General features: G+C 34.2%; 1 protein-coding gene across 1 annotated transcript in view; it reads left to right on the top strand.

Moving 5' to 3' along the window:
* Positions 1–11,415, top strand: part of aph-1 (gamma-secretase subunit Aph-1) — a 63,336-nt gene extending 51,921 nt beyond the window's left edge. The window contains exon 6 of the mRNA XM_090413986.1: positions 105–11,415. Coding sequence (XP_090270112.1) covers positions 105–251 — 147 coding nt within the window. The 3' untranslated portion in view covers positions 252–11,415. The remainder of the gene's footprint in view (positions 1–104) is intronic.
* The last annotated feature ends 16,415 nt before the right edge of the window (positions 11,416–27,830 follow it).

Genomic DNA, 27,830 nt, shown 5'->3' with positions numbered 1-27,830 from the left:
ATACTTTCTCCCTCAATATATCTATAATATTGTATTTATTGAAAAATGCTTATTTTCTCAGATATTCATGAGTATTTATTAAAATTAAATTTCTGTTTCTTCAGACGCTTCTAAATCCTCAGCGACTCTATGTTGCATCCTTGGTTCCTGCATATATTATCACTACAGTTAGTGGTATTCTAGCATACCGGGCTGCGGGAGGTTCCCTGAATAATCTGCGTGCCTTCTCTTCTTCCAAGATTTCCAACTGATAATACTGAGGTCTTGTATAGTGTAGAAATAAAATGCTTACCACTCCTAGTTTGTCTGTTGAAGAGCAGCTAATAGCTGCAAACTATAGAAGTGACTTTCAAACATGTATAATTCACTTGCCTGATTCCAGCCTTGTGTGGAGAAGTGCTGCAAAGTGTATCAAATGAACTATACTAGACACCTCCTTGGTTACCAGCCATGTTTTAACAAATTTTTTTATGGGGCTGTGCCAAAATGCATTAATCATTATAACATTCAGGCATTTTGTTAACGTAAATGTTTTCATATATGAGTGCTTTAATTACTTTATTTTTTATTATTCTTTTATAATCGAAAATTTCTAAACAGTTTCTTCTACAGAATTCTGAGAGGTCAGTTTAATTTAATTGGCAACAGTAGCTATATTTCAGAACATGTCTAAGGCATTTTAACTCTTATTTTGATGAACAATTAGGAATTTGTGTATGTATACTTTTTTATTGGCTATTTTTATAGCCATCAATTCAGATTGTAAATAAAATGAGAAATAGGTTTGTAGAAATTTATAGAGATATTTAAAGTGATGTAATTCTTAAATTATTTAGTAAACTACTGCACTAATTGACAATATTTTGCCACAAATATCTTTCTCATACTACATACAAATCAGTTTACAGAAATGAATAGTTTGTAGTATGTATGGGATACTGAGGAGTCAGATGTGATGTCAATTACTGTAATTTACAGAGATCTAAATTGCGAAAATGGAAATACAGTGATCTCTCAATTATATAACCCTTAGATTTTCAATTAACTGATCCTTGAAATGGGTTTGTGTGTCACCCAACTTCTGAGACAGTGCATAGTAAATTTAATCAGCCTTTCAGTTATCCAACCAGCAAACTGATTTCCCCCTTGCTATTGGAAAACTGAGGGATTATTGGGTTTTAAAACTGCTCTTGAACATTACATTGCACTCCTTACGAAGGTGTGCTAAAAAAAAGTCGTGATCACCATGAAGGAATTGAGGTAGAACCATGTTCTAGGTGTTTATCAAAACTTTTCAGCCTCCCCTCCCCCTCATAGTATTATGAATGTTGTAAAATTTGATATTTTATGTACCCCCCCCTTCATAACTGCTTATATATTTTCAAAATCTTTAAGAATATTGCTTAATTCATTGGAATTTCTAAACCATTAACAAAAGAGAGGTTTATATTTTACATGTTAAACCCATTTGCTTAATGCAAATTCATTTCTTAAATGATTATACATGCCAGGCATATACATTAATGTACTTCAAAATATCTATTCATAATTATTTGATTTGCAATTTGTGATTGTGTTATTTCCAAATGAAAGTAGATAATTCTTTTGTAATATACACTATAATTATAATTGATTTACAGTTACTACTATTTAGTAGCAAGAAAATGAATTTTAAGTAGTAAAAATTTAAATATTTAATGGCATTCAGTACTATCTACCAGATTTAATTGCTTGATAAAAAGTTAAACCTTATATTATAATTATTCATAGTATCTTAATAATTTTACATTTCTCACTGAGAGCATAAAAGTTTTTTCCTTATTACATGCTGATGTGATGCACCTTTGTGTTTGTTCGTATGTTTTGTATGTATATACACATACAAAACCCTTCTGTTATCCTGCATCCTACCCTATAATTGTATAAGTTTATTGTATGCACAAATTTATAGTTGATTGCATGTAACTATAGTACATATTATAATGTGTTGCGGTTGAACTTCACCTTTCAGACTGCTTTATTGCAGAGCTGTTCTCTTACAGAGAAATCATGTTTGATGTTTGCTCTTGTTAATGATTTGAGCAACATAGAAGCAGATGTGAGAAACACTTTGTTTGTTCATTGTTACCAACAATATCAGTAAACAAACTGTCACAAAAGAGTAAACTTGCAGTTTTAGAGCTGCATTACTTTCAGAATTTGAACTTATGATGCCACTTAGATTATAATGTATAGTACAAATAAGACATTAAGAAATAGCATTAAAATTGTCATTCGTTTTTAAGATGAAAACTAATACACATTAATATCTACTGCAAACTTTTCCAAAATGTAGGAATTTGTGATGGAAAAATCTGTGGTAGGAAAAAAGTATTCTTTTTATAAGCAACCTCGATTCAGTGTGGCTGAATAAGTAATTTAATTTTAAAAGCTGAAGGTAAAATAGTTGTCTAACATCTCTGGCTTGCAAACTTCAGATTACAAAAATTTTTAAATCAGTGGAATATATAAAATTTTTGACATTGCAGGGGAAGGGGAAAAAACAGCAACATTCTTTTGTATTATCTGAATGTAGCCTTGGAATTTCATGTTTTTCTTAAGTTTCCCCCTCCCTACACACACACACACACACTATACTTTCCATATATATAATCAGGGCTTGAAAGATTTTGCACTGTCTTGCCAGTCAGACAAATATCTCGCTTGTTAGATGCTAACCTGGGTGTACTCTACCACAATTGTCTGTCATATCATGTCATATCATAGTCGCATGTTTATGCTGGATCTGATCAGTTTATAAGTTTTTGTTATTGCCGTGGCTAATTTTTACCATGTATAACTACCATTGTTGAAGCAAATATGTTAACTACTTATGTATTAGTGTTTTTATCAGCCTATAGAGAGGGGGGAGGGGATTTGTGCATCTTATAAATAATACATGACCATTTATTCACTATTATTTTATATTTATGCTTTAACACTTATGTCTTGAATTGCTTTTATGGAAAAATGCAAACAGTTTCTTCACTGCCATTATAAACCATAAACATTCAGTATCATAAAAAATCTCAATAAAATAAACCCCTAGGTACACTTAACTACAGTAGTACCTTTGCAAATTCTGATTAGCTCCAAACATTCAGATGAAAAGGTCCAGTAATGCCATATCATAAGGCAGCAACTGAGAAAAACAATAAAAAAACATTTAGGTTAGAATCAATATGATGAAATAGTTTCAGAAAATAAATACTTTCCGAGTTTTAATATCCACTAATTAATGGTTAGATTCTGAATATTCCATTGCTAGCTAAGAAAGAAGCTAGTTACTGCCATCCACTGTGTATCTATTATAGGATGCCATGCCACAGTTAACTGGCTACCTTGTGGTGTACTCTCTGAAGATTAAATGATGCATGCATATCCTATTCCTCTCATTGATCATGTTCCATTACAACAAAATCAGTGATAATCGACAAAACTGGTGTTTGTAATGACAAGCATTCCTCACTAGATGGGCTCCTTGGAGATATCATGTAATAATAATAATAGATGCAGTAAGTAAAGTAAACATACAGAAAACTATTTACAACATGAAACAGAATCACCATTACATAAATAAAACTGATGATTAAACTTGATACTTATGTTTATATATATATATATATATATATACACACATATTTTTTTTATATATACTCATCAACTAAAAATTCTCAACACTCATCACTGATGAGCAGACAAGTGCATTTTTCAAGCCCTGTATATGTTTATAAATATGTTTAAATTTATTGGATGCATCAACTAGAGTTTCTTCTATTATAACAATCAAGATTCTTATTTTTTGCTTGGATATGTGATATTGAAATCTAGTTAGTTGTATATATTACTCAAAGTCCTAAATTTAATATCTGTTTTATTCCACTAAACATCAACATGAGTAAGCTTTAAATAATTATTTTTGAACATTTGCCCTTTTTTTATTTTTGTTTATTGTTTTATATGCAAGTTGTTTATAAATACATCTGTGCTGTGATAAATACATGGACTGAAAATTAGATAATCTACAAACCTTGTTCTAGAGTGCAAACGTATACTTCAGACCTCTACTAAGCAGGGTGGTAATTTCACACTAGGTGATTAAAAGAAATCGCCTTCCACCTAAAGATGTACACAGATATTCATGCTAAGAATTTACACCCATACTCTGTTGGTTGAGAATCTATTTGGCCAGCTTTCCTTAAAGCTAAATGTTAAGGACTTAAATGAAATCATTAAGTACTTTTTTCCTTTAAATAGGATGTTGACATTTATGATGTTTCATCAAGTCCAAATTATAATCAAAAAATCTGTCTTTGAAATAAGGATTATTGCTTAGTTCCTCATCCTAACAGGCCTACCACTGTGTATTTGATGAAAATGCTAGATGTTGTTTTTCGCTGGATATTGATAGTACATTATACTTGATAAGAAATTATGCTCTTGTTTTCATCCATATTTTATCCTAATATAAGAAAGCACATACAGGTTTTATAGACAGTATCTCCCACGGCTAGCTATTCACATTAATTAGAGCACTTGAATTCATTACAAAATGAGTCTGTCTCTTCACAGACCACTTTTGAGCTTTACTGAGATCTCTCATAATTTGAAGCTAGTGGAGATTCTGGAGAATCACATTTCTCACAAGTAGCAAAATGGCATATTGCCATATTTTTTTCTATATAGGCTTGAGATTTCAGATACTTTCTTACTTGCATGGATAGCGTATTATAATTGACAAAAAATTATATTTAATCCATCTGGGCAAATGTGGAATGAAATCATGATTACAATTTGTCAGTTATACTATACAATTCTCAACCCAATAAGAAAGTATTTGAAATTCATGGTATAGTCAAAATATGGTAATACAGCATTTATTTGGCTATTTATATATGAGAAATATGACTTCTGCTGTTCAGGTAAGGATAAAGTGTTGTGTTTGGTGAATCAGTACAGAAGAAATTGTTCTTTTCTTCCCTATTATAATTTAACTAGTATTGAAACATTCAGCAGTTATTTTGCAACAGGGAATACATACACAACACTTTATCCTTACCTGGCAGCAATATTGTTAATTATAATTAAAACCGACTTATCTCAATTACTGTATATTTAACTCAAATGTGTAGAAAACTAATTTGGTTATATCTGATAAGAAATTATATTGTTACAGTTTCATAGTGTCCTAAGATATGCAAATATGCACATCCTAGGGCACATTGCCCTAGGATGTGCATATCTAAATATACATATAAACAGCTTCTTATAGTCTCTTTGTCACAAAAAAAACTTTATTATAATGTTGGGCTTTCATTTAATGGTGAATTAGTCAGACCCATACAGATGTGGCAAGGGTTTTCCTCTTGGAATTTCAGGTTTTTCAATTTGCATGCGTCAGTCAAAAACACATGCAATTTACTTGCCTTAGTCTTAGTTTTTCTTTGTTGTTTTACTGTTTTGTTTTAATTTGCTACAGTTGCAATGTTGTTGCCATTTTAATTTAAAATGGTAAATTTTAATAACGTATAAATTTTATTAATCAACATAAAAACAAATGATTAATTGCAAGTGATAGGATTTTTTTCTCATTCTATGACTCAAGAAAGACTATTCTAAAAAGACAATCATGTGCCTCAATAGAAATGTATTGTATGAGTGACTTCTCAGAATTTTTATCCAGGAGGAGAAATTAAGTAAAAAGAAAAGTAAAATTGTAAACATCCAGCATTGGTGGACTGATGTTTAGATCATTGTCCTTAGGGGATGTCAATTTGGAGGTGGAGATCTGTTGGGGGCAGAGGGGAACACAAAGTAAAGAGTTATTTTTAATTAATATTGTTTTTTTATTATTAACTGTTAATACTCATTACGGTGATATAATGTTGGTAATAATTAGCAACTTTTTTCAATTTAGCTAAATAAAATAAGTACTTAGGATGAAAAATTTTTTAAATGTGGATAACTGTTTATATAAATTTACAAACAATTCATTTAGACACAAGATGCATTGCTCTGACCTGACTTATTCATTCCACTTAAGGCAGAAAATAAATGGGGTGTTGGCATTACAGATTGTTTATCAATTATGTCCATATGATATAATGAATTTAAAATAAGAGTTGTTTCCCATTCCATTTATCATGATCAGATTCTTTGGTGTTTTTTTCCTTTTAGTTTTTCTTTATTAGTCTAAAATACTGTGCATTTCATGTAATGAAGATATTGAAAACATTTTAAATTTCATTTCAGTTCCTTAAATTTACTGTTGAAAAACAATAACTTTAGTAGTTACAGTGCAAGTTATAATTAGTTTTTATTGCAGTGTATTCAGCTTCTTTGTTTCATAAAATAAGTTTTTATCATATCTGTTCCAGTTGCTTTCTCTGACTCTCCTGTGTTTTGTTCTGCCTGTGTCAGCGTGTTTTGAAAAATAAATATAGCTCCTTGCTAAATTGATTTCTTTAAAGGAACTGTTACCACATAACCATCTGTTTCATCAAAATGGGATATTCCATACATCTTTCTTTTTTGAATTGTATATAACGTATATACCTAAAAATAAATAAATCTACAAAGAATTATTACTTTTATTTTATTCTAGTATGGGAATTGTCTTATTCTTGAATCCAATCATAATCCAGTGACATTCAGCTGTTTTATTACTGTAATGTTCTCATTTTATCAGACTTGAGTAAAATATCTGATGTATAAAAATAATTGTGGAACACTTCCCTATAACTGTTTGGTAATTTGACATTTTCTTGCAAATTGCACTGATATCCATTTGCATTGTTAAGGAAAACATGGCATATCCATTTTTTTTGCCATTTCCTCAACATTAGGATATATGTTTATATATATCATAGCTACTAGCAATAAAGATTAGTTACATTCTGTAATAATGAATCATGCTCTTAGTGTTTTTTCTCAACCTTTAATATTGTAGAACAGCTAAAAGGTATTATTTTAGATGGAACATTCGATGACAATTTTCTCAATAATAAAAAAATAAAAAATGTATACAGGCAGTCCCTGATTTATATAAAAGTTATGCTCTGCAAACTCTGTATAACTCAAATTTTACATGTCAGAGATAATCCCTTCACCCATTAATCACATTATTGCTTACCTATTTATAGTAGGTGTATGATAGTGCATTAACATGTTTTAAAGGTTATTTTTGTTAGTTTCAGTCACAGAATTCACACATGAATTGAATTTTAATATGCAATTATTAATTAAAGTAATATAATACAATCTAGATAATATGAGAAAATTAATTTTTTTATGCTTAATTAGTCCATTCAACCTTTCTCATGAAATTATCAAAAGGGACTGAACAGTGGCTTATTTCTTTTCATAAATCTCAATAACAGGATAATGGGACATCTGTTTCTCTTTGGACTTTTAAGAAACATGATCCATGCAAATACTAATATTATATAGCATATCTCTGAAAGAGACTGAGGAAAACCTTGCAGAAGACCACTGTTAGATGGCATGCGAATAACAAGCAGATTAAATAAAATTTTTATAATTCATAGTTTTTCTACTCTTGTACAATAATTTGCATTAGTCAGGAACTGCCTGTATGCTGTTTTGGCATTTTAGCAGTAAGGGTATCAGTTTTATTCTAAAACATGTAAGGTATGCTATAACTCATATTTAATGGGAATTGTAAGCATACATATTTGAACAGAGTTCATCTACTCAAGAGTGAGTTTTATTAGGTCTTACCAGTGAAGTTGTATGTTCATACAACTTCAGTGTTTCATGTTTGTTTCACTAGTCATTCAAAATCCTCTTTCACATAAGTATGTTGACAAAAAAGAAAATAACCTTAAAACCTTCCTGTTTCAACTGTGAGTGAATGGTTTTTTTTTTTTTTTCACTTTTAAATGTTTCAAGAGAGCAGTTTTTCTCTTTTTGGTAGTGAAAGGATTTTAGCAGTATTCATAAATGCCCTCTTGCTGATTTGCTTAAGTTTTCTGCAATGTAAATTAATTTTTTGATGTGTTTTGTTTCTGAATATTTTTTTAATATTCTAATCATAGCATTTCTAAGATTTCTGAGCAAACCACTACACTATAGACAGTTCTGTTGAATCATGGGACTGTATGTAACATAGTTTATAGAACATGTAGTGCTTTCTGCTTCTTTTCTTCAGAGTTGAGCCATGGTGTTGATTCCCCCCCCACACACACTTGACAATATTGCATCTTTCCCAACATTTATTTTTTCATTAAAAAGATTAATTTACTTTGTTTACTCATTTCACTCAGATGGTAACCAAGATGTTGCAAGTCACACACACAAATTCCAGTTTTGCATCAAAATTTACTGAAACTCAAAGCTGATTATATCTGAATTACAGATACTATACTACTTGAATGATAAATGATGTGCTGAAGTTGCAGAAGAACATTTCATGCTCTTCTACAATACACGCTACAGTATACAATTATTGTTTAATTTTTATTAGTAGTTTAATTTTTTAAAATTTAATCTGTTTAGTTTACTTATTACTATTAGTTTAATTTTTGATAAGTGATCATCAGACCATTGATCTGGATACCAGATAGCAGACAATGCCATGTAAATGACATTGTCCTTTCTGTTGGAATAAACTACTTGAAAGCTTATTGTTTCTTAGATTTAGGATAGTCAACAACAGTATTGTCAGAACAGCATACCAAAATAGGAGATAGTATTCAATAAACTTGAAGTCTAACAACTATGACAATCGTTTTTCACTCAGCACGTCAAAACAGTTATGTCAGAAATTCATCTTAATATATATTAAAATTATGTATCTTTAGCAATAAGCTTAGTTTATAAAAATAACTCATGACTTTAATTTATCTCTATATTTACTGTGCAAAGTGTACATATCCCAGGTAGTATTGTTACTGATAACACTAAATGTTTTTTTTCCTTCATTAAATAATTTTAAATAAATAATAGCATATCAAGAGAGCAGTCATGTTAGACACATTTAATAAAAAGAAATGATGCAATATAGAAATATCTGCTATTAATCAAGTATGTTAGCAGATACTTTCATGCATGCACACACATCAATGCAGCATAAGATTATTTCCTAACAGACCATGTTCAAGCATAGTTAGTTATTGTGAAATAATTTCTGTGTGGTATTTTTCACATCATAACATATAGGTTTTTTTTAATCAGACCAACAGTTCTTTACTAGGAAAGCAGAATTCTTCTCTACCATGGTCATATATATATATATTAAGTGAGCATTATTAATCTCTTTAAGAAATTGCATGTATAGAACCAAATAATAATAAAAAAAAAGTAATTATCTTAATGAATTTATATTTTTTCCTTATGCTTTTTATTATTATTGAAAGCTGAGCCACATTGTCTGGAAACAAGTGTGGCTCTTTGATAAGTTTTCTGTTAATATGCTTAGTTCATTTTGCATTGTCAAAATGCATGTGCTGTTCACTACATATGTTGCATACATTGTATTCATTTTTTGTCTCACTCCAGATAACATTATTTTTATTTTTATTTTTTTTTTGTATTACGGAACATTAATCCTGGCTTTGAGACCCACCCCCCAATTTCTGATGTCCTTATATAGCAATCCAGCCTATGTAGCAAATGCCATGTGTGATAAATTTCATACATACTTGGGTCTTTCATTGGTGTGTGGTGGATTTCATTGATCTAAGAATGAAAAAAAAAAAATTTTTTTTTAAGGATATGAAGATCATTTAAAATATGTGACTGACAAGTTAGCACAAGTTTTATATGTGGGAGAGTCACTACACCTTTGTCTTGCTTAACACCAGTTCACTATAAAAAGAACATCGTGTTTATGTTTTTTTTTTTTAATATTTGTAATTATTTATCACAGTTTGATGTGAAAAATGCTGTCAGATGTTATTTAAGCATAAATAACTACAGGAGTTGGAAAACAATAGTTAAAAATTGTGCCAGGAAATTATGAGATGACATGTTTCTATAGTAAATACGTTTATGTAGATAATGTATATTTCAGAATGTGTATTATTTCATTCATATCATAAACAAAGGGAACCAAGTTTGAATACCATGCAACAGTCATCTAGCATTTCCATGTCATGGATCCTGTGTTAAAACAACATTACATAACTATAAGAAACCTTTTAGAAGAATATCAGCATCCTATGGAGAAGGGGGGAATTATGTACTTCTTGATGGTAATTTCACATACCTTCAGAATGCTTAACCTATCATAATGATTGAGACTCGTATAGTGCATAAGCACTTCTGAACTCTCCTTGAATGTGTGCAGATTGAATTTGTATGGTAACTAAAGTTTTACTGTTATAATATTTGGTACCTCCCTCAAGGGTATATATACCAGATCATGAAGTTTGCCATCAAACTTTCAACTATTGTCCTTAACTTTTCAGTAGTCTGAGAGCTAACTGGATTGCAGATAATTCCATGTTCAACTAGCAAAACTGCATGTCACCATGATTCCCACTGATGAGGCTTTGAAGCTACATTGAATATTAACTTTCCACAACTCATGACATGAGAAAGAATATTGAAGTTATGGAAGTTGCTTAGTTGGGAAGATATTTCATATACAAACTTTTGTTTACTCACAATTGATACAAATAAATGCTAAGACAAGAATATAATTTCTTGTCAAGTATAATTTACTTCCCCGTGGGGAAAAATTTCGTCAGTTTGGTTCACAAAATTTGATATCAAACTTGCATAATTATATAACAGTAACTGAATATCATGCACTTTATTTGATAGTAAAGTGTACTGTATTGTTTAAAGGAAAATTATATACAAATTGAAGTCTTGTTCTGAATCTTAATTTAAATACATTTAAAAATATACATACAAGATTATGTTTGGGCAGATGCTGTTTTTTTTAAAAGGTGAAAAATGGTTTTGGTTGATATACTGAATTTTTTTTTTTTTATAAAAGTGCATATATTTTCTCTATGGCTCTATGATATATGTTATATAATTCACAACTTAAATTGAGAAATAATATAAAGTATTTCAGAAGTATTAAATTGAAGAAAATAACCATATTGTTATTTAAAATGTAAATTATATGTATTTTGTCTAGCTGTGTGTTTTATGTAGTAATTTTCTTTACATTGTATGAATTTGTGAAGAAGACATTTGTTGTACATATTTGTGATACTGAGATGTATTACTCATCTGGATTCACATTTCATACTGCCACAGGAAACTTGGCAAAAAGTGTGTTCTTGCATCTCAATTCAAGGACTAATTGATTACTACAAGATTTTTTAATTATCTGTGATTTACTGACATTAATGTACAGAATAACACTATCACAGTAATAATAAAAACTTGTTTATATAATCTGTGTTCATTTGGCTAATATATATTTTCCGACTGTGAGAATGAGATACAGATAACCTTCTTGTGAAATAAACAGTCTGCAGTCAATAAATGGCTTTTATGTACTGACCAAAATGATATCAGCCTTGACATTTGTTATGTGTTTTGGGCTTCTTCAGGATTAATAATTTTATGTACAGAACTCTTTATAAGAGTTCCCTTCTGATTGTATCACAGTGCAGTCAATCAAGATTGGATTTGAACCATTCCAGCCAAAAGTCATTTCTTGACTTGTTACTTTTTTTTTTCAGTTCTTGCATTGTGTCTAATATGCTCCTACAATTCTAAACATGCAATAAGTAATGTCTTTTTTGAAAGAGATCAGAATAATTTTGAACTGGATAACAAAAGTCATTGTTTTGGTGACATTCCTCTAATTGTTCTGAAGGTTTGAGATCCAAAGTTGATTTCAGCCGTGTTACTATTCTCCTATTTCATTGCTGTCTATACTGTAACTTGAAAATTAGCCCATATTCAATTCATTCCTAAGAAGCTCAACAAATCTTTCCCATCAAATTGCTGTCCAGCTTTTCTCATTTTGGTTCTTTCTAAAGTAATTTAGAAATAAGTTAGCTTGTACACTTCCTGGAACCTTTCACATGATAAATGATTGCCAGTATGAGTTTTGTCACTTTATTCGGACATAAAGGAATCTTTATGTATATCATCCACTTTTAGACAAATGCCATGGAAAAGTTTTGGGACTCAAAGTGGTTGCTCTTGATATCTCTAAGGCATTTGATCATGTTTGGCACAAAGGCATATGGATAAACCTTGCACTGCAAATCAACAGAACCTTCAAAATAATTCTACACCCCTAAAATTTGATCTTCAAACATTCTTTAATAAGGTTCTGATGACCTAATTAATTTCAAAATCCTGTCTTTATTAGTTGTTATGCTACTTTAAACAACTGTTAACTCTATATCACAAATCCGTGCAACCATTAATTACTATTTTTCATATTTGGAGTGCTACCTCTAAGAGCTTCCTAAATATATTTGACTCAGTACAGAAGAAAGGAGTTGAATTGATTAATGATCTATCTGTTGCTAATTCACTATTTCAGTTTATGTTCCTTCTACAAATATTTCCATGATCACCGTTCATAAGGATTGTCAATGGTAAATAACTTCCCTCCCCCAATTCTACTCTAAATCTATTACACATGCAACAGCTGTTCAGCATCACTTCACAGTTCAATTTCAAATTTGCAGAATAAATTTTTCTTCCCCTTCATCAATCACTCTCTACTGCATCTTGGAACAGTATACTTCTCTTGTGTATTTCCTAAAGAATGCAGTCTACAGATCTTCAAATGCAACGTTAACAAGATTCTTTATTGGTCAACTTTCTGCTTATCCACAGTACTGATGCACTATAGACCGAACATCATCTCATTTATGGGAGCACTATATTAATATAACACTTTCAATGTTGCTTGAACAGTAACGACAGCCGAGAGAGTGTAAGTGCATCCTTGAGGAGTGGAAAATGTTGCCATTACATAATGGGGAATCCAAAATCAACCAGTTTGTGTTTCATGGATAATAGTAGTGTTGGAGAGGTTGTTTAGGATTGGTAAAATAAAATAGGAATCTACAAAGGCACTATATTTTAATATGTATACTGTTACTCCCCAAAAGTGTTTGTAGGCATGACTATAAACAGAGGACACCTCCAGCGAATTTTCATGTAACTGTTCTATATGCTATTTCTGGACATTTATGATTGCTTTATCATTTTCTACAATGCAAAGAAAATGAACCATATGCCCTTTCAGACCTAAAAGTATCAAAATATAAAGTAATGAAAAAGAAAGTATCCAAGAGGAAATGGGAAAACATGAATCAGTTATTTTATGCGAATGGAAGTGTTTCATTTCATAATATGTGTGATACACATCAAAAATATTTATGCGCTAGTTGGCAACATCATTGAGTCCCCGGATGCACTGCATAGAAGCCACAGATGTATGATGTGTTTTTAATTTAATTAACAGTGTTCTCTAGCCAGGTTATCTGTTTCATGGGGGGTTAAAACCAAAGTTTCTAGGGGGGGGGAATATCCTGTTGCCTCTATTTGAAACTGGCTAACTTACTATTGAAAACATCTACAAAAAGCCTAACATCAGTGAACTCAAGTCCTTGCTAACCGAAGGTTTCATACATCATTTTATCAACTGCACTGTGAAGGAGCTGACAAAAAGCTGGATTATTTTTTTGTATGTTTACAAAATATTTTTTGTAATGAAATTTTGGAATTTAAATAGAAGTAAATAAGTGACATTTTATTTCATAATAATATGAAGTGCTGTAGTTAAAATTTTTAAAAACAAATAAAATATTTATATAAATACGAATTTAATATTATTTAATATATATGTGTGATTAATGCCTAATCATGACCACGCTGCACTGAATTTTTCGATGTGGCCATATTCAAAAATGAACTTATTTTTATGGAACTAAGAAAATTGAGATTTGAATATTCTAGTGCTGTGTTGGTAGATGAATGGGGATATCAGCTTAGGGTTGCAAAGTATGGAGTTTTGCACTTTCACCAGAAATGGAGTGCAGTGTACTACATTGTTGGAACTGTCTTCCTGGAGGCAGAGGAAGCCGGAAATCTAGAGTTAATTGTAAAGTTTAGATGCGTTTCAACAGTTGAAAGCTAGAGAGATGAGATGATTGCTATCATATTGAAAAGGATATTGCAACTCAGGATAAGAATGTAATTATGTTTATAAAGTATTGATCATATCTTAATGAAATTACTATGTGTGGCACTAGTTTCTTAATTATCCAGGAGATAGTAAATGAATGGGTTTTAGATGTGAGTATAAGATTGTATCTGGACTGTGGTATATTGAATATGAGGATGGATTGGGGTAATATGGTTTGCAGAGCTAGGCAAATATAATTGAAACTGAAGTTGATAAAGAGGAATTTATGAGATGGAAATAGGGAAGATAAAGCCAGAACAGGAGATGGGAGAACATGAGAATAATCATCTCTGAAAACTAAGGATACTGTGAACATGGGAGTGAGTAGATTCTTTGCACCTAGGGTAGTGGATGAGGTGAGTGCCACTATTGAAATAATTCATACTGAGGTATGATATTGACTTTCTGCAACAAAACTGGCCATTCCATGGAGGTCTAGAGATAATATACACTGATATAAGAATGTTTATTCAAATTAAGTGGATATTGAATCCAACATTATTTCTTAGCCGAATAAGAAACTCAAAAGATAGAAAATCTAAGAGTTTCATGCCGAATATAGAACATATATAAAAATGGATATAAGAATGAATTATGACTGTCCTTATCCACAATAGATACATCCAGTATACCATTCTTATACCATAGTATAAGAATTCACATAGCATAGCGTAGTTGGGTACATGGTTGTGCAAACCAGATTTTTCAAGTTGCATTCATAGGAAAAGATATGGAATTGGAGATTCAAGGAAAATCTTGTCCATAAAAGTCATTTCCTAATGGAAACTCCCCATAAAGTTGTGAAGTCTTACCTATATGAAGCAACTTGAGAATGGATGAGCCAATTTTGAAGCTTAATATTTGCAATTCAGAGAAAAAATTACTGAGCAAAATCAATCATCACTACCATTTTTATATTAACTGCTTTAGTGTGTAGTTCGCGAAGTTATTTTTGTTAATCATTTCTCATTTTGCTAGTAGTTAGCATGAAACCTACTGACAAGATTATGAATGTACCTAATTTATTTTTATAACTAAAAGTTGCTACATACAATGATCCCACATGCAGGACAATAAGAAGCATAAGTCCTCAACAATATCCTGTGCTAACTCCAGACCTTGGAAATCGAGAAATCATTCTCTGGTAAATATTCCATGCCTACAGTAAGGCATGCAAAAAGAGTATGTTGAAATCATACCAAGATAGTCCAAGCTTAAGAAGTCTATATAACTTTACTGACACCATACATTTAAAGGACACAGTTGAGGTAAATTTTGATATGATATGGTGTTCAAGTGGATGCCATGCTTTGATTTTCAGCATAGTAGGTAACCTTTTCATAATGGAGAGTAGTGAGTGGTCACCCAGTGCCAACAGCTTCTAAATCGAAAACGACAAATTCATTTCCTCTTTATTACAAGGTTAGGTTTCGATCCAATGTTAGTCCTATAATGGGGTTCTACTGTTGTAGTACAAGGGTAGTCTGAAAACTTCTCGACCATAGAAGGCAACATAATCGGCAAGTTTGTTTTTTTGTCAAGTTGGTACATCTGTCATAAGTATCCATGTGAAATTGCAAGTCATTCTATCAAACAGTTTGTTTTATACTGTCTGAAGCAAAAGTTGTCTGTATCCCTTGATACAGACAACTTTTGTTCATTATCCATGAACAACTGTATCCGTTGTTCATGGATAATGAACAACTTCCTCGCTGGTCAGCATTTTTCTTCGAATCAAGACGTGATTGCAGTTGTAGAGGGGGGTATTGTGCAGATCTTACTGAGAACCACTAAAGGGACGGGAAAGTGGCGCTGGAATAAATGTATTAGTCTGAAGGGAGAGTGTGTTGAAAAATAAATATAATTTTGTAATTATATAAATTCGTTTTTTCATTGTTAGGCCGAGAACTTTTCAGACCACCTTCGTACATTAGTCGAGCGAAGAGTTAGGTAATTAGTAAACCTGTTCTATAGATCAAATGTGGAACTTTCTTTTTCAAGCAACTTAGATTTCAATTAAGCAGAGAAGTTGTCTTGCACTTTAGTGATTAAATTCATCTAACACCTAAAGAAATGCCCAAACTCATTATACACCGGAATTATTAACAGATCATTGGATGAAGGATATGCTATTCAATTAGCTTGGCTAACAGACACATTTGTAACATATACAGTACATTAGTAGTAATAATGATTACTGAATTAATTCTACAGCAGTCTAGCAGCCTGCTTTTAATGATAAAGGAGTTGCTGTTCTTTTAATGTTATTCTACATCAATCATATCATTTTATTCTATTGAACATAATAGACACTTAAATTACAAAGAAGCATTTAATAGTATTGAGCCAACTGATGACGAGCTAAGGAAGGAGATGGCTGCCTTTCAGTTTACAAATGTTATGGCATGGCTAAATGTCCTCACTTACTCCTTTTGCATAATAAAAGGCATTAGGGGATTTATTTATATTTACATATAAAATATTTAGTAGGTGAGGCCATTTAGCCCTGTCTAACTTTTGGAGACTGAGTGGGCAGTTCAGTCTCCACTGGTACCAATCAGAGATAGATGGCCCAAGGCTATCACTAATTAAGCGGTTCGCAGTGAAGAGAGGCGGCTCAAATGTGCCGCCATCTCGTGGTCCCTAACAATATATTTCATGTCTGAAATAATGTGGGTTCTACGGTCGATTTTCTTGAGTTTACGGGACGAAAAACCCGAGTTTCCGGGAGGAAAAACCCTCTTGCCCGTGCCAGAGATCGACTAACTCGGGAACTGGTCGAAAAAAGGCTTAGAAAAATTTCCTCTAGTCGCCGACTAGACTCGAAACCAAGTCTTCCTTCGTGCGGCCAAGCGCGGTGGTGCGTGAACGCCACATCCACTGAGGTACACAGGCTCTGCTCGCCTACTCCCCGTATACGGGAATAAAAAGGCGTTAGATGATTTTTTTTTAAATAAAATATTTATATATATATATATATATATATATTTCGTAATGAGTATTTTATCGCATCACTAGAGCAAGTGCACAAAAGGAACAGAGAGGCAGAGACAACTTCCCCAATGACAAGGAACCCTGTCATTGGTAAAGTTGGTGAGGGAGCTAATGTCAGAAAGGTGCCAGTGATGGAATATTTTACGTTACGAAATTGTTACAGTAAAAAAAAAAGGTAGAAAGCTACTAATTTGCTAAGGGTGGCAAAAACCTGGCTGCTTGTCAGAACAGGTACATGAAGAATGGAATGACGGATGTTACAGTGTGCTCACTTTGTACTGCTCTTCAGTCTGTCATATGATACTCTCAGGGACCTGTGAAGTCGTTAACACAGTAATGAACAAATTTGAACAAGTGACAGCTCATTACGGGGTTGCAAAGCAAAGAGGCAGTAAATTCGAAAACGAATTTAGCATATTAAAATTAATCAAAATGAAAAATCAAATAAAATTATATCATCTGCCATTGGTTTTGCAAGAGCAGTGGCATAGTTTGGGAGAGGGGGGTCTACCCCGGTGGCACTTTGAACCTTACCCTATATACGTCGTTTTGACTTTTCGTGGTATTTTTGGTGTGTGTTGAGATGGGCGGCAAACTTAGGGACCATCTCAGGTGGCAAAAGCTATAGCAAAGCCGCTGTACAAGAGGACTGGAATTCACTGACTGAGTGGGCAAATGATTGGAGTTTCAATTCAATATTGTGAAGTATAAGATGGAAATATCTTTGAGGAGATAAGAGATTTGGGAGTGAATGTTGATGCTTGGTTCTCTGATTTTCCCCTTCCAGTCGTTTCCGACCGTAGGTAACTTTGTAGGCATTGCCCACAAAGTATTCCTGCTGAGATTTTTACAGGATAGTTCACCATTGCTTTCCCCAACCTCTCCCATCCAATTTTATCTGGGCTTGGGAGGACTAGCATATGGCTGGGACGTATTCATGACTGTAATCCATGTGTGTTAAGGATCTAAAATTTCAGGAACGTTGCTAAATGTGTGAGGATAGCGCAGCAGATTATGGGAATGATGCAGATGGCACTGAATTTTAGAAGTAAGGATTTATGGTATGGGTTCCTTGTATAAAGCTTTAATCAAATGAAAACCAAATGACCAAATCTGCACAATGTGCAGATTTGGTCACTTGGTTTTCAAAAAGATTAAGATATATTGCAAAGGTTCCAGAATCGATTAAGGTTTCTGGTCTGTGGAATGTTGAGTATGAAAACACTAAGAAAAAATGCAATTTGCAGAAACTGGTGGATAAGAGGAGGGGGGGTTATATAATGAGATATAAGTTCTTAAAGGATTATTACCAGATTAATGTGGTGGAAGTTTTGCATGGAATGGGTGAAGACAAGAAAGGAACACGAGGCCATTCCTGGAAGCTGTATAAGGCAAGTGGGTGAGGAGCAGGTTTTTTTTTTTTTGCATGGAGAATGGTAAGAGATTGGAATGCATTTCCCAAGAGTGGAGAGTGCAGAAATGATGAACATATTTAAGGCATGATATAATATAATAAACTGTGGGTGCAGTAGTTGAACTCCCACATGTTTTTTTCTAATGGAACCTGTAAAATTTTACAGGATTTTTTTTATCCTGTAAACTCAAGAAAATCGACCATAAGACATTATTTCAGATAATAACACATAATGTATTATTGCCTTAAGATGGTAGCAGTTGTCTCTTGTACTTTCCTTTTTGGGTGCCAATTAAAACCACTAATATTCTTAGACCAGTTCTTCCACGATTTGCTAAGAGTGAAAGCTGTAAGCCAAAGTTGGTTAATTAGGGCTAAATGACAGCAAATTATTTTCAGAGAATAAAAAGCATCACTGGATATATACACTGAGTGACAACTTTATTAGGAACAGCATTTAATAACGAGTGGGACTCCCCTTTTGCCTTAAGGATGGCCCATATTCTCTGTGGCATTGATTCAACTGTCAAAAACGTTCCTCTGATGTGTTTATCTATGCTCTCAAAATGGCATCATCCATTTTTTCAAACTGAACAGCAGCACATTGCTGCTGTGAACTACTCATTCCACTTTATCCCATAGATGAGCTATTGGGTTGAGGTCTGATCACTGAAGTAAAGAAAATGGGCAATCCTATTCCTTGAACCACTTCAACACACTACAAGCTTTTTGTGGCATGATGCATTGTCTTGCTGGAAGTATCTTCCATTTGACAATAGGTGAATATGATCAGCGACAATTTTAAGATAGGCTGTGGAATTCGGGCAGTGTTCAACTGGTATTAGGGGACTTATGTGCGCCAAGAAAACATTCCTCACACCATTATACCCTGGCAACCAGCCTGAGCTGTTACTACTTTGAAGAAAGTATCCATGGTTTGATGTTGCTTCCATTTTGTGATTTTCTGCCACCAGCATGATACAGCACAAATCGGGACTCGTCAAACCAGGTGACATTTTTCCAGCTGTTCAGTGTTCGTGATCATGGCCCACTGAAGCCACATCTTCCTGTTCTTAGCCGTGGAACCCGCGATGGTTGTCTACTTTTCTACCTCACCTCCTGGTAACGTACGACGAGCTGTGTGCTCCGAGATAATATTCTGACCAACAGAACATCATCTTGCATTCTTTGATTTCTTGCATCAATGAACTATTTCCATCTACAGAACTGCCATTAGAAGTTATTTGGTTACTACACCCATGCACAACAGTGTTTAGTTCCTAAATACTGTTGTGTGTAAAAATCCGATCATTATCTTGGCATCAATGATCAAACCACACTCGAATTCACTTTAGTCACGTCTTTTGCCTATTCTGATGCATCAAAAATAAAATAAAATAAATAAATAAAAATCGGATGCTTGTATGCCTGATTTATATAGCAAACTGCAGCCACTCATTCGGCTTCAAGAATGGTTTACTAAATGGGGGGGGGGGTGTTCCTATTAAAGTGGCCACTCAGAGTATACACACACATACACTGGTAAGTTAAGTGATTAAGAGTTACTGGCGTGAGCTCGTAAAGAGGGAATTTATTTCCAGTAGACTTAATGTTAAAAACAAGAGGTTATATTCCCAACAATGAAACTAGACCATAGTGATTACACAGTCCAACACAATTTTTGCTGACTTTTATATGAGACTTGTTTTTTACTAATTTGGGTGCGTTGATTTCAAATATCAAACCCATTTTTCTCTATCACGTCAGGTTTTTCCTCTATGGCATTTTCTTTTTGCAAATTTGTAAGTTTTTGATAGTTTTAAGGAGGCAGTACTATTTAGAGGATCAAAAAAATCGATTTTTTAATATTATTTCCTGAAAGTATGTACTTTTAAAAATCTGTTCCTAACTTTTTATCAAGAAATTCGAAAAATTCCCGAAGATATAGCCTATTATTCAAAGAAGTGCGCAGATCAGAATCGGAGCGCTCACCGCTCTTGCTTGTTAGTAAATGAATAAATGCGTAAGAACCTGCAACGGGACATACTGGCGCTTTGAATGCGAGAGAGGCCGATAATTAGATACATAACTACTTAACAATATTCATTAAAAATTACAAGAATATTTATAAAAAAAATAATTTTACTTACACGTGAGTTTCAGGGAATAAATTTTTGTTTGTAGCAATTTCTGCTGTGTGTTCTGTTTTGGCAATCCCTTTGAATACTCCAACAGTAGTCGGCCATCATGTGAGAATCCCATCTTCCTTGGTACCGATCTTCCATAGTTTTTAAGTGTTGATGAAATCTTTCGCCTTGTTCATCGCTTACAGCACCTAAATTCTCGGAAAATATATCAAGATGACTGTATAGGAAATGAAGCTTTATGCTCATGTTGCAACCTAGGCGCTGGAAATTTTCAAACATTGTTTCCACTAGATCTTTGTAATTGCACGCTTTTTTGTTTCCAAGAAAATTATTCGCAACCATCGTAAATGAAGTCCAGGCCTCTTTCTCAATTTCGTTCATAGAGTTGATGAAATTTGGGTCTCTCATTAAAGTTCTAATTTGCAGTCCATCAAATACACCGGCTTTAATTTTTTCATAACTAAGTCGTGGAAATTTTTCACATATGTATTGGAAACAATCACCTTGTAAATCTAAAGCTTTAATATACTGCTTCATAAGACCTAGTTTGATGTGTACAGGTGGAAAAATGATTTTTTCTCTGTCGATTAAAGGTTGATTTATAACATTCTGTTCTCCAACATTTAAGGATATTCTAAGAGGCCAATTTTCTGACTCCAGTGTTGGTTTCTAGCTCGACTGTCCCAGAAGCATAGAAAACACGGAAACTTTGTATATCCTCTTTTAAAGCCAAGTAAAAAGTTCACCATTTTAAGATCCACACAGATGATCCAGTTATGGTCTGTATGTTTTAATAACTTCAGAACCTTTTTAATGTCCTCATATGTTTCCTTTAAGTGGACTGAATAGCCAATAGGAATTGAGCCATATACATTCCCATTGTGTAGTAAGACACACTTGAGACTTCTGCTTGAACTGTCGATAAATAAATGCCACTCATTTGGATGATATTGTACAACACTCATTTCAATTAGTAAACCTGATACATTGTTACAGTAAACAAACCAACGCTCGTGTTTAAAATATTGTACAAGGTTACATTCCCTGCTACGATAAAAAGTTATCTTCGTATCTTGCACCAGTAAGTTTTTTTCATTTAATCTTGAAGCTAACAATTCCGAGGATTCCTTTGATAGGCCCAAATCTCTTACTAAGTTATTCAATTCCGCTTCAGTAAAATGTTGCGGTCGAGAACTAGAAATTAAATTTTCATTGTCTAAATCAACATCCGGGTCTTGCTCCTCAAGAACATCTGGCATATCCCGATCATGCTCGTTCTCAAGTAAAGGAAGTCCTTTATAAATTGGCACGGCTATTTCACTGGAATGCGCAACTGGCCGAATTGCTGAGTCGAGATTTGGATACACAATTTTTTCCTTATTCTTATTATAACCAGAAGTCTAAACTAAACAAAAACAGCAATCATTTACGTGATTTTTCGGTTCACGCCAAATCATTGGAATGCCAAAAGCTATTTGGCGTTTTCCATTGCTTCCCTGTCGTAAATTTTCTACACATGACTTAGTATTTATTTAAAATAGGGTAGAAAGGTTAGATTAGGACGTTATGGGTGAGTATAGAAGGCAATTATAGCAGAATAAAAGAGGTGGAAAATTTTCGTACATACCTTGTTTTGATTCCAGGATGTCTTCCAATTTCATGATCCTGCTGAAGGTTGTTTATAAAGGGGGCGTGGGGGTGTTTTAAAGCGGGAAAATAAAGTTGGAAACCCGGGTTATGTATTAATAATAATAAATATATATATATATATATATATATACAGTATATATATATATATTATTGTGTTTAGGGGAGAATTTTGTGGGGGGAGGAGAGAAGGGGGTTAACGGGGTGCGGACCGTTTCGGCCGACTGACCATCATCGAAACTTTTCCGGAATCATTTCGGATGGTCAGTCGACCGAAACGGTCCGCACCCCGTTAATCCCCCTCCCCTGCCCCAGTTTCCACATAAGTAAACCCTTCCCCTTCTCTCCTCCTCCTCCCCACAAAATGCACCCCTAAACACAATAATATATATATATATTTATACATATATTATTAATACATAACCCGGGTTTCCAAATTTATTTTCCCTGCATCAAAACATCCCCCATGCTCCCTTCCGTCCCCCCCCTCTTTATAAACAACCTTCAGCAGGATCATGAAATTGGAAGACATCCTGGAATCAAAACAAGGTATGTACGAAATTTTTCCACCTCTTTTATTCTGCTATAATTGCCTTCTATACTCACCCATAACGCCCTAATATAAATACCCCTTTTTTGAGTAATAATACCCAATGTATTTAAAATAAGGGACACTCCTAAACAAAAACAGACTATAATAGCCATAATTATAATAACAGTGTTTAAGAGGAGTAGCATGGGAATTTTCCCAGAAACTATACCTAACAGACTTTTTTTGGGTGGAGGGGGGCATTTATCCAGCAACATGTCTGTCGTATTAAACCTTAAAATAATTTACACTCCCTGCATTTGTAATGCACTCCTGCAATGCATTTCACTTGTCAACAGGTTTTAAGTCAAACACTAGGGAGAATTCCAGGGATAGTCTGTCGTTCTTACTGTCCACTCTTCTTATGAAATTCCTTCTGTATTAATCTGGTAAAATCCTTTAACCAACTTGGAGGTCTATCATACAATTTCTACATTCTACCAACTGCTTGTCATAACTAACTCCAAAGTCCTGATATCACTTTGGTCATTCATCTTTGGATTCTCCCTAGTGTTTCTAAATCACAATGAAAACTAGGTGACCAATGCCTTATACTATCAGCTCCTTATCTCCCACATGTCAGTATAATTATAGCAGCAATACAATGGGCAGTCTTCACAACACTTGTAGTGTGCCTTTTGAACTTTAGTCCATTGTCACTATCACCTCAAGATCTCTGATCTCATCCACTTCTTGAAACCCAGTAGCTTCACCAATATGGTACATAGTGTTATACCTCTGCATCCCAAAAGTGTAGCACTGTGCATTTATTAATATTAAAACTATTATTTTAATATTATACCAGCTCCACTCATCTGTCAAAGATAAAAGTCTATTCAAATCTTTCTGTAGAGAATTAACATCAGCAATACCTGATAATGCTACCTAACTTTGCATCACCAGCAGACATTTGAAGATGCTCAGTCAATAACATTAACAAATAAGTTAAACAGTAAGGCCCAAAAACAGAACCCTGAGGCATGGTTACTGGTCACTTTCCTTTTCTGAGATACTGCTTCTTTATACACAACTTGCTGGTATTGTTCGGAAAGCCAGTCTTCAGTTTCATCCCTTGCAGCTTATACACCAATCTGCCATGTAGTACTCTATCAAATGCCTTTGCAAAGTACAAGAATATCACTGTGTATAAATCTCAACCAATACATTTCTCACCTTATCATAAAATGTAAGCAGATTGCTAAAACAAGACCTGCCCTTCACAAACCAATGCTGATCATCATAGAGAATCCTGTGCCTGTCAACCTAATCCTTGTCCTGTTCCTAACCAGTTTTTCCAAAACTTTGACCACAACTGCAGGTTATAGAGGCTGATCTATAATTGGAAACATCTGTCTTAGAATAAGATATTAGTTTGCCTTCTTTCCACTTCCTATAAACTTTTCCCACTGCAAGACTTTCATTAAATAACCAGGTCACGGGCATAGCTAACTCTTTTGTACCTTCCTTAAAAATATATGGTAATATGGTAAAATACATTTCATTGTGTCATGGCCTGAGAGTGTGGTATCTGCATGGAGTCTGAATGTGTTCAAGGTATGGTATGATGAGCTGTGTGTGTGTGTGTGTGTGTGTGTGTGTGATAAAAGGACTTCCCAGATGAGTATTTGACTCCATGAGGTCTTGGGATAATAATAATGATAATAAATCTTTGGTGCCTTTACTATCCTGGCACCTGTGTGCATTGCACACATGGCCAGCGCACCCCTGCTGACTCCCCCAAATGCCATCTTTGCTTATTCTGTTATCAATTTCCATCTTTGGGATTGTTTAAGAATCAAAACTAGATATGCCTAATAAGAGACCTCCATGTAGCCTTTTAAGGAATATGGAGAATCAGGGCAATGCCAAATCCTCACCTTCTCATTATTATCATTCCGGGCAACTCCAAGGAGTCTACAGACTCATTGAGGAAGGCCCTAACATCATGTCAAGAACAACTATTCGACATTTACACAGTATCTATCATACCTCGCCTTGAACTCATTTACGGTCGTAGCACCCACAACAGACTCTGGCAGCTTATTCCACTCATTCACCACTCTCCAAGTAAAAAACCTAGCTCTAACACCCCTGCTAACCACATTCTTGCCCAGCTTCCATGTATGGCCCCTAGTCCTCCCACCACCAGTCCTATTCTCAAAAATATCTTCTGGATTAATCTTATAGAAACCCTTCAGTAATTTGAATGTCTCAATCATATCATCCGTTTTCCACCTATCAACCAATTTTTGCAACCTACAAATCTTCAACCTGTTCTCATAAGGTTCATTCCACAGACCTGCTATCATCTTGGTCACTCGTCTCTGGATCCTCTCCACCTCCTCCCCATCAAAACCCTGGCACCCATATCTGGGCGCAGTAGTCTAGATGGGGTCTTATCAAGGCTCGATACAGAGGAACAATAACTTGTTTGTCTCTGCTTGTTAAAGTATTTTTCAGAAGCCAAGTGATTTGATGAGCTGATTTAGCCACTTTTGCAATGTGCCCCCTAAACTTCAATTCCCTATCCACCAACACTCCCAAATCCCTGGCCTCATCATTCTCCTGGAGTACGGTTCCACCAATGTGATACACTGCTGCTATTCTTTTCACCCCAAAATGCATAACCTTACACTTTGCCACATTAAATTGACATCCATTTTCCCTAGCCCAGTCCTACAAACTATTCAAATCATCCTGTAAAATTTTGACATCCTGAGCATTCACTATTGCTCTACCTAACTTTGCATCATCAGCAAACAAGTGAACACTTCCTCTCAGATCCATTCCTATATCATTGATGAACAAATTGAAAAGTAGTGGTCCAAGAACAGAGCCCTGCAGCACACCACTAGTCACAAGCCATCTTTTGGACTCAACTCCTGAATAAACCATTCTCTGGTATCTCTCCATCAACCACCTCCTATCCATCTCACCAACCCTATATCCATACCCATCTGTTCCAGTTTACTGATTAGAGTTCCATGTGGTATCCTGTCAAAGGCCTTTGCAAGGTCCAGTAGAATCACTGTAAACCCATTACCCTTATCCAGTTCAGCCATCACTGTGTTATAAAACGTGAGCAAGTTACTGAGGCATGATCTACCCTTCACAAAACCATGTTGTCCACCATATACAATATCCCATTTTCATCTATCCAATCCTGTATTCTTTTCTTGACTAATTTCTCCAAGACCTTGACAATGATTCCTGATATGCTAATCAGTCGGTAATTTACAACAGCAGTCTTGGAACCTCCTTTATGCAGTGGAACTATTTTCCCCTCTTTCCACCCCCTTGGGACTAACTCAGACCCGAGACTCAAATTAAACAAAATGGTCAAGGGTACTGACAATTCTTTAGCCACTTCACGTACGACACAAGCTGGTATACCATCCAATCCCACAGATGTATTGACATTGAAGTTATGCAACAGACTACTCACCTCCATTTCATTCACCACAATTCCCATATAATCTATTGGTTCATTCACTTCTGCAATGTCACCACCTGGATGATATATTCTTGCAAAGTGCTCACTCAGTAACTCAACTATATCAACTGATTCAGTTACCACCCTGCCATCGGTATTCTTTAAAATCATTCTGCCATATACATTTTTTCTTTTACTTGCAACATATCGAAAAAACTGTTTAGGATTCTCTTTAGCCTGCATGGCCAATGTTCTTTCGTAATCCTTTTTTGCTTTCCTTACCACTCGTTACCCTTCTGGCCTGCGCTTTATACTGTTCATGTGTCTGCCGGTCACCTTTCTCCTTAAATTCTCCCCTGTTGTTGTTTTTTCTTTTGCAGCTAAAGCTTAATGGTGTTATTCATCCATTTAACCCCTACTTGATTTATTATTCGGACTCTAGGTATACAGTCAGCCATTGCTTCATGCAAACACTTCTTAACTGCCTCCCATGCACTATCAACTTCTAGCCCTTGCATGTACAACTGTACATGCCATGGCACTGAACTAACCAAACTCCTAAGCTTGTCATACTTAACAGCCCGATAACTCCACATGTACCCTGTCTTAATTGTAAATTCCACACCTTTAGCCACCTCCAAAGTCAAGACCCTTTGATCACTCTCGCCAATTGGTGGCAATGTGGTCATATTTGTTACAGCCAAATCCTCAGATGCAATTACTAGGTCAAGCACTCTCTGACCCCTAGTATTTTCCATTACATGCTGTCGCAGATAGTTATCCCTTAATAACCGCATAAAATCCAATTCCTTCCTCCCGTGTTTCCTCTCCTCACTCAACTTTATGTTGCAGAATGGGCCAACAATTTGGGATTTAGCTGATCAAATTTTATTTTAGTGGCTTAAATGAAAAGACAATGATGGTACAGTAGGATGAAATGTTATGTGCCAGGGCATTGCCTAGTTAAAGAAAGCCCAGCTATTTTGTCAGGGAATCAGAGCAAACATTGAAAAGTCAGCTACTGGAATAAACTACAACACAGCATCAGCAGAATTTGAGGTAGGTATCATCAATGAAAAAAAAAAGACACTGGCAGAAAAATTACAGAAGTACCACATCAAAGAGAAAAAGAATATTTTATATTCAGGAAATAATGATCAGGGAAAGAAAGGAAGAAGAAACTATAGTATTCAACATTAAACATGAGAATACTCTTCTTGAATGACAGGCAATATCAAATAGAGTGATGTAAACAAATAAGGATCTGGATTTGACAGAGACTTCTTTGTGCCTGTGGTTCCATATAAGTCTCTACAAAGGAAGAAGTGCAGAAATTTTTTTTTGTGATTAGAGAAAACAGCTGATATAAAGAAAAAGCCTGTCTTTGTTAGAGATCTAAAGAGCAGAGCAGGAATTGGGAAAATCTG

Source organism: Typopeltis vanoorti, chromosome 24 (genome assembly GCF_054136105.1).
Source record: "Typopeltis vanoorti isolate ZY-2024b chromosome 24, IOZ_Tvanoo_1.0, whole genome shotgun sequence".
Lineage (NCBI taxonomy): Eukaryota > Metazoa > Arthropoda > Arachnida > Uropygi > Thelyphonidae > Typopeltis > Typopeltis vanoorti.
Note: the sequence above shows the minus strand (reverse complement) of the source record. Positions and strands in the feature narration are given on the sequence as shown.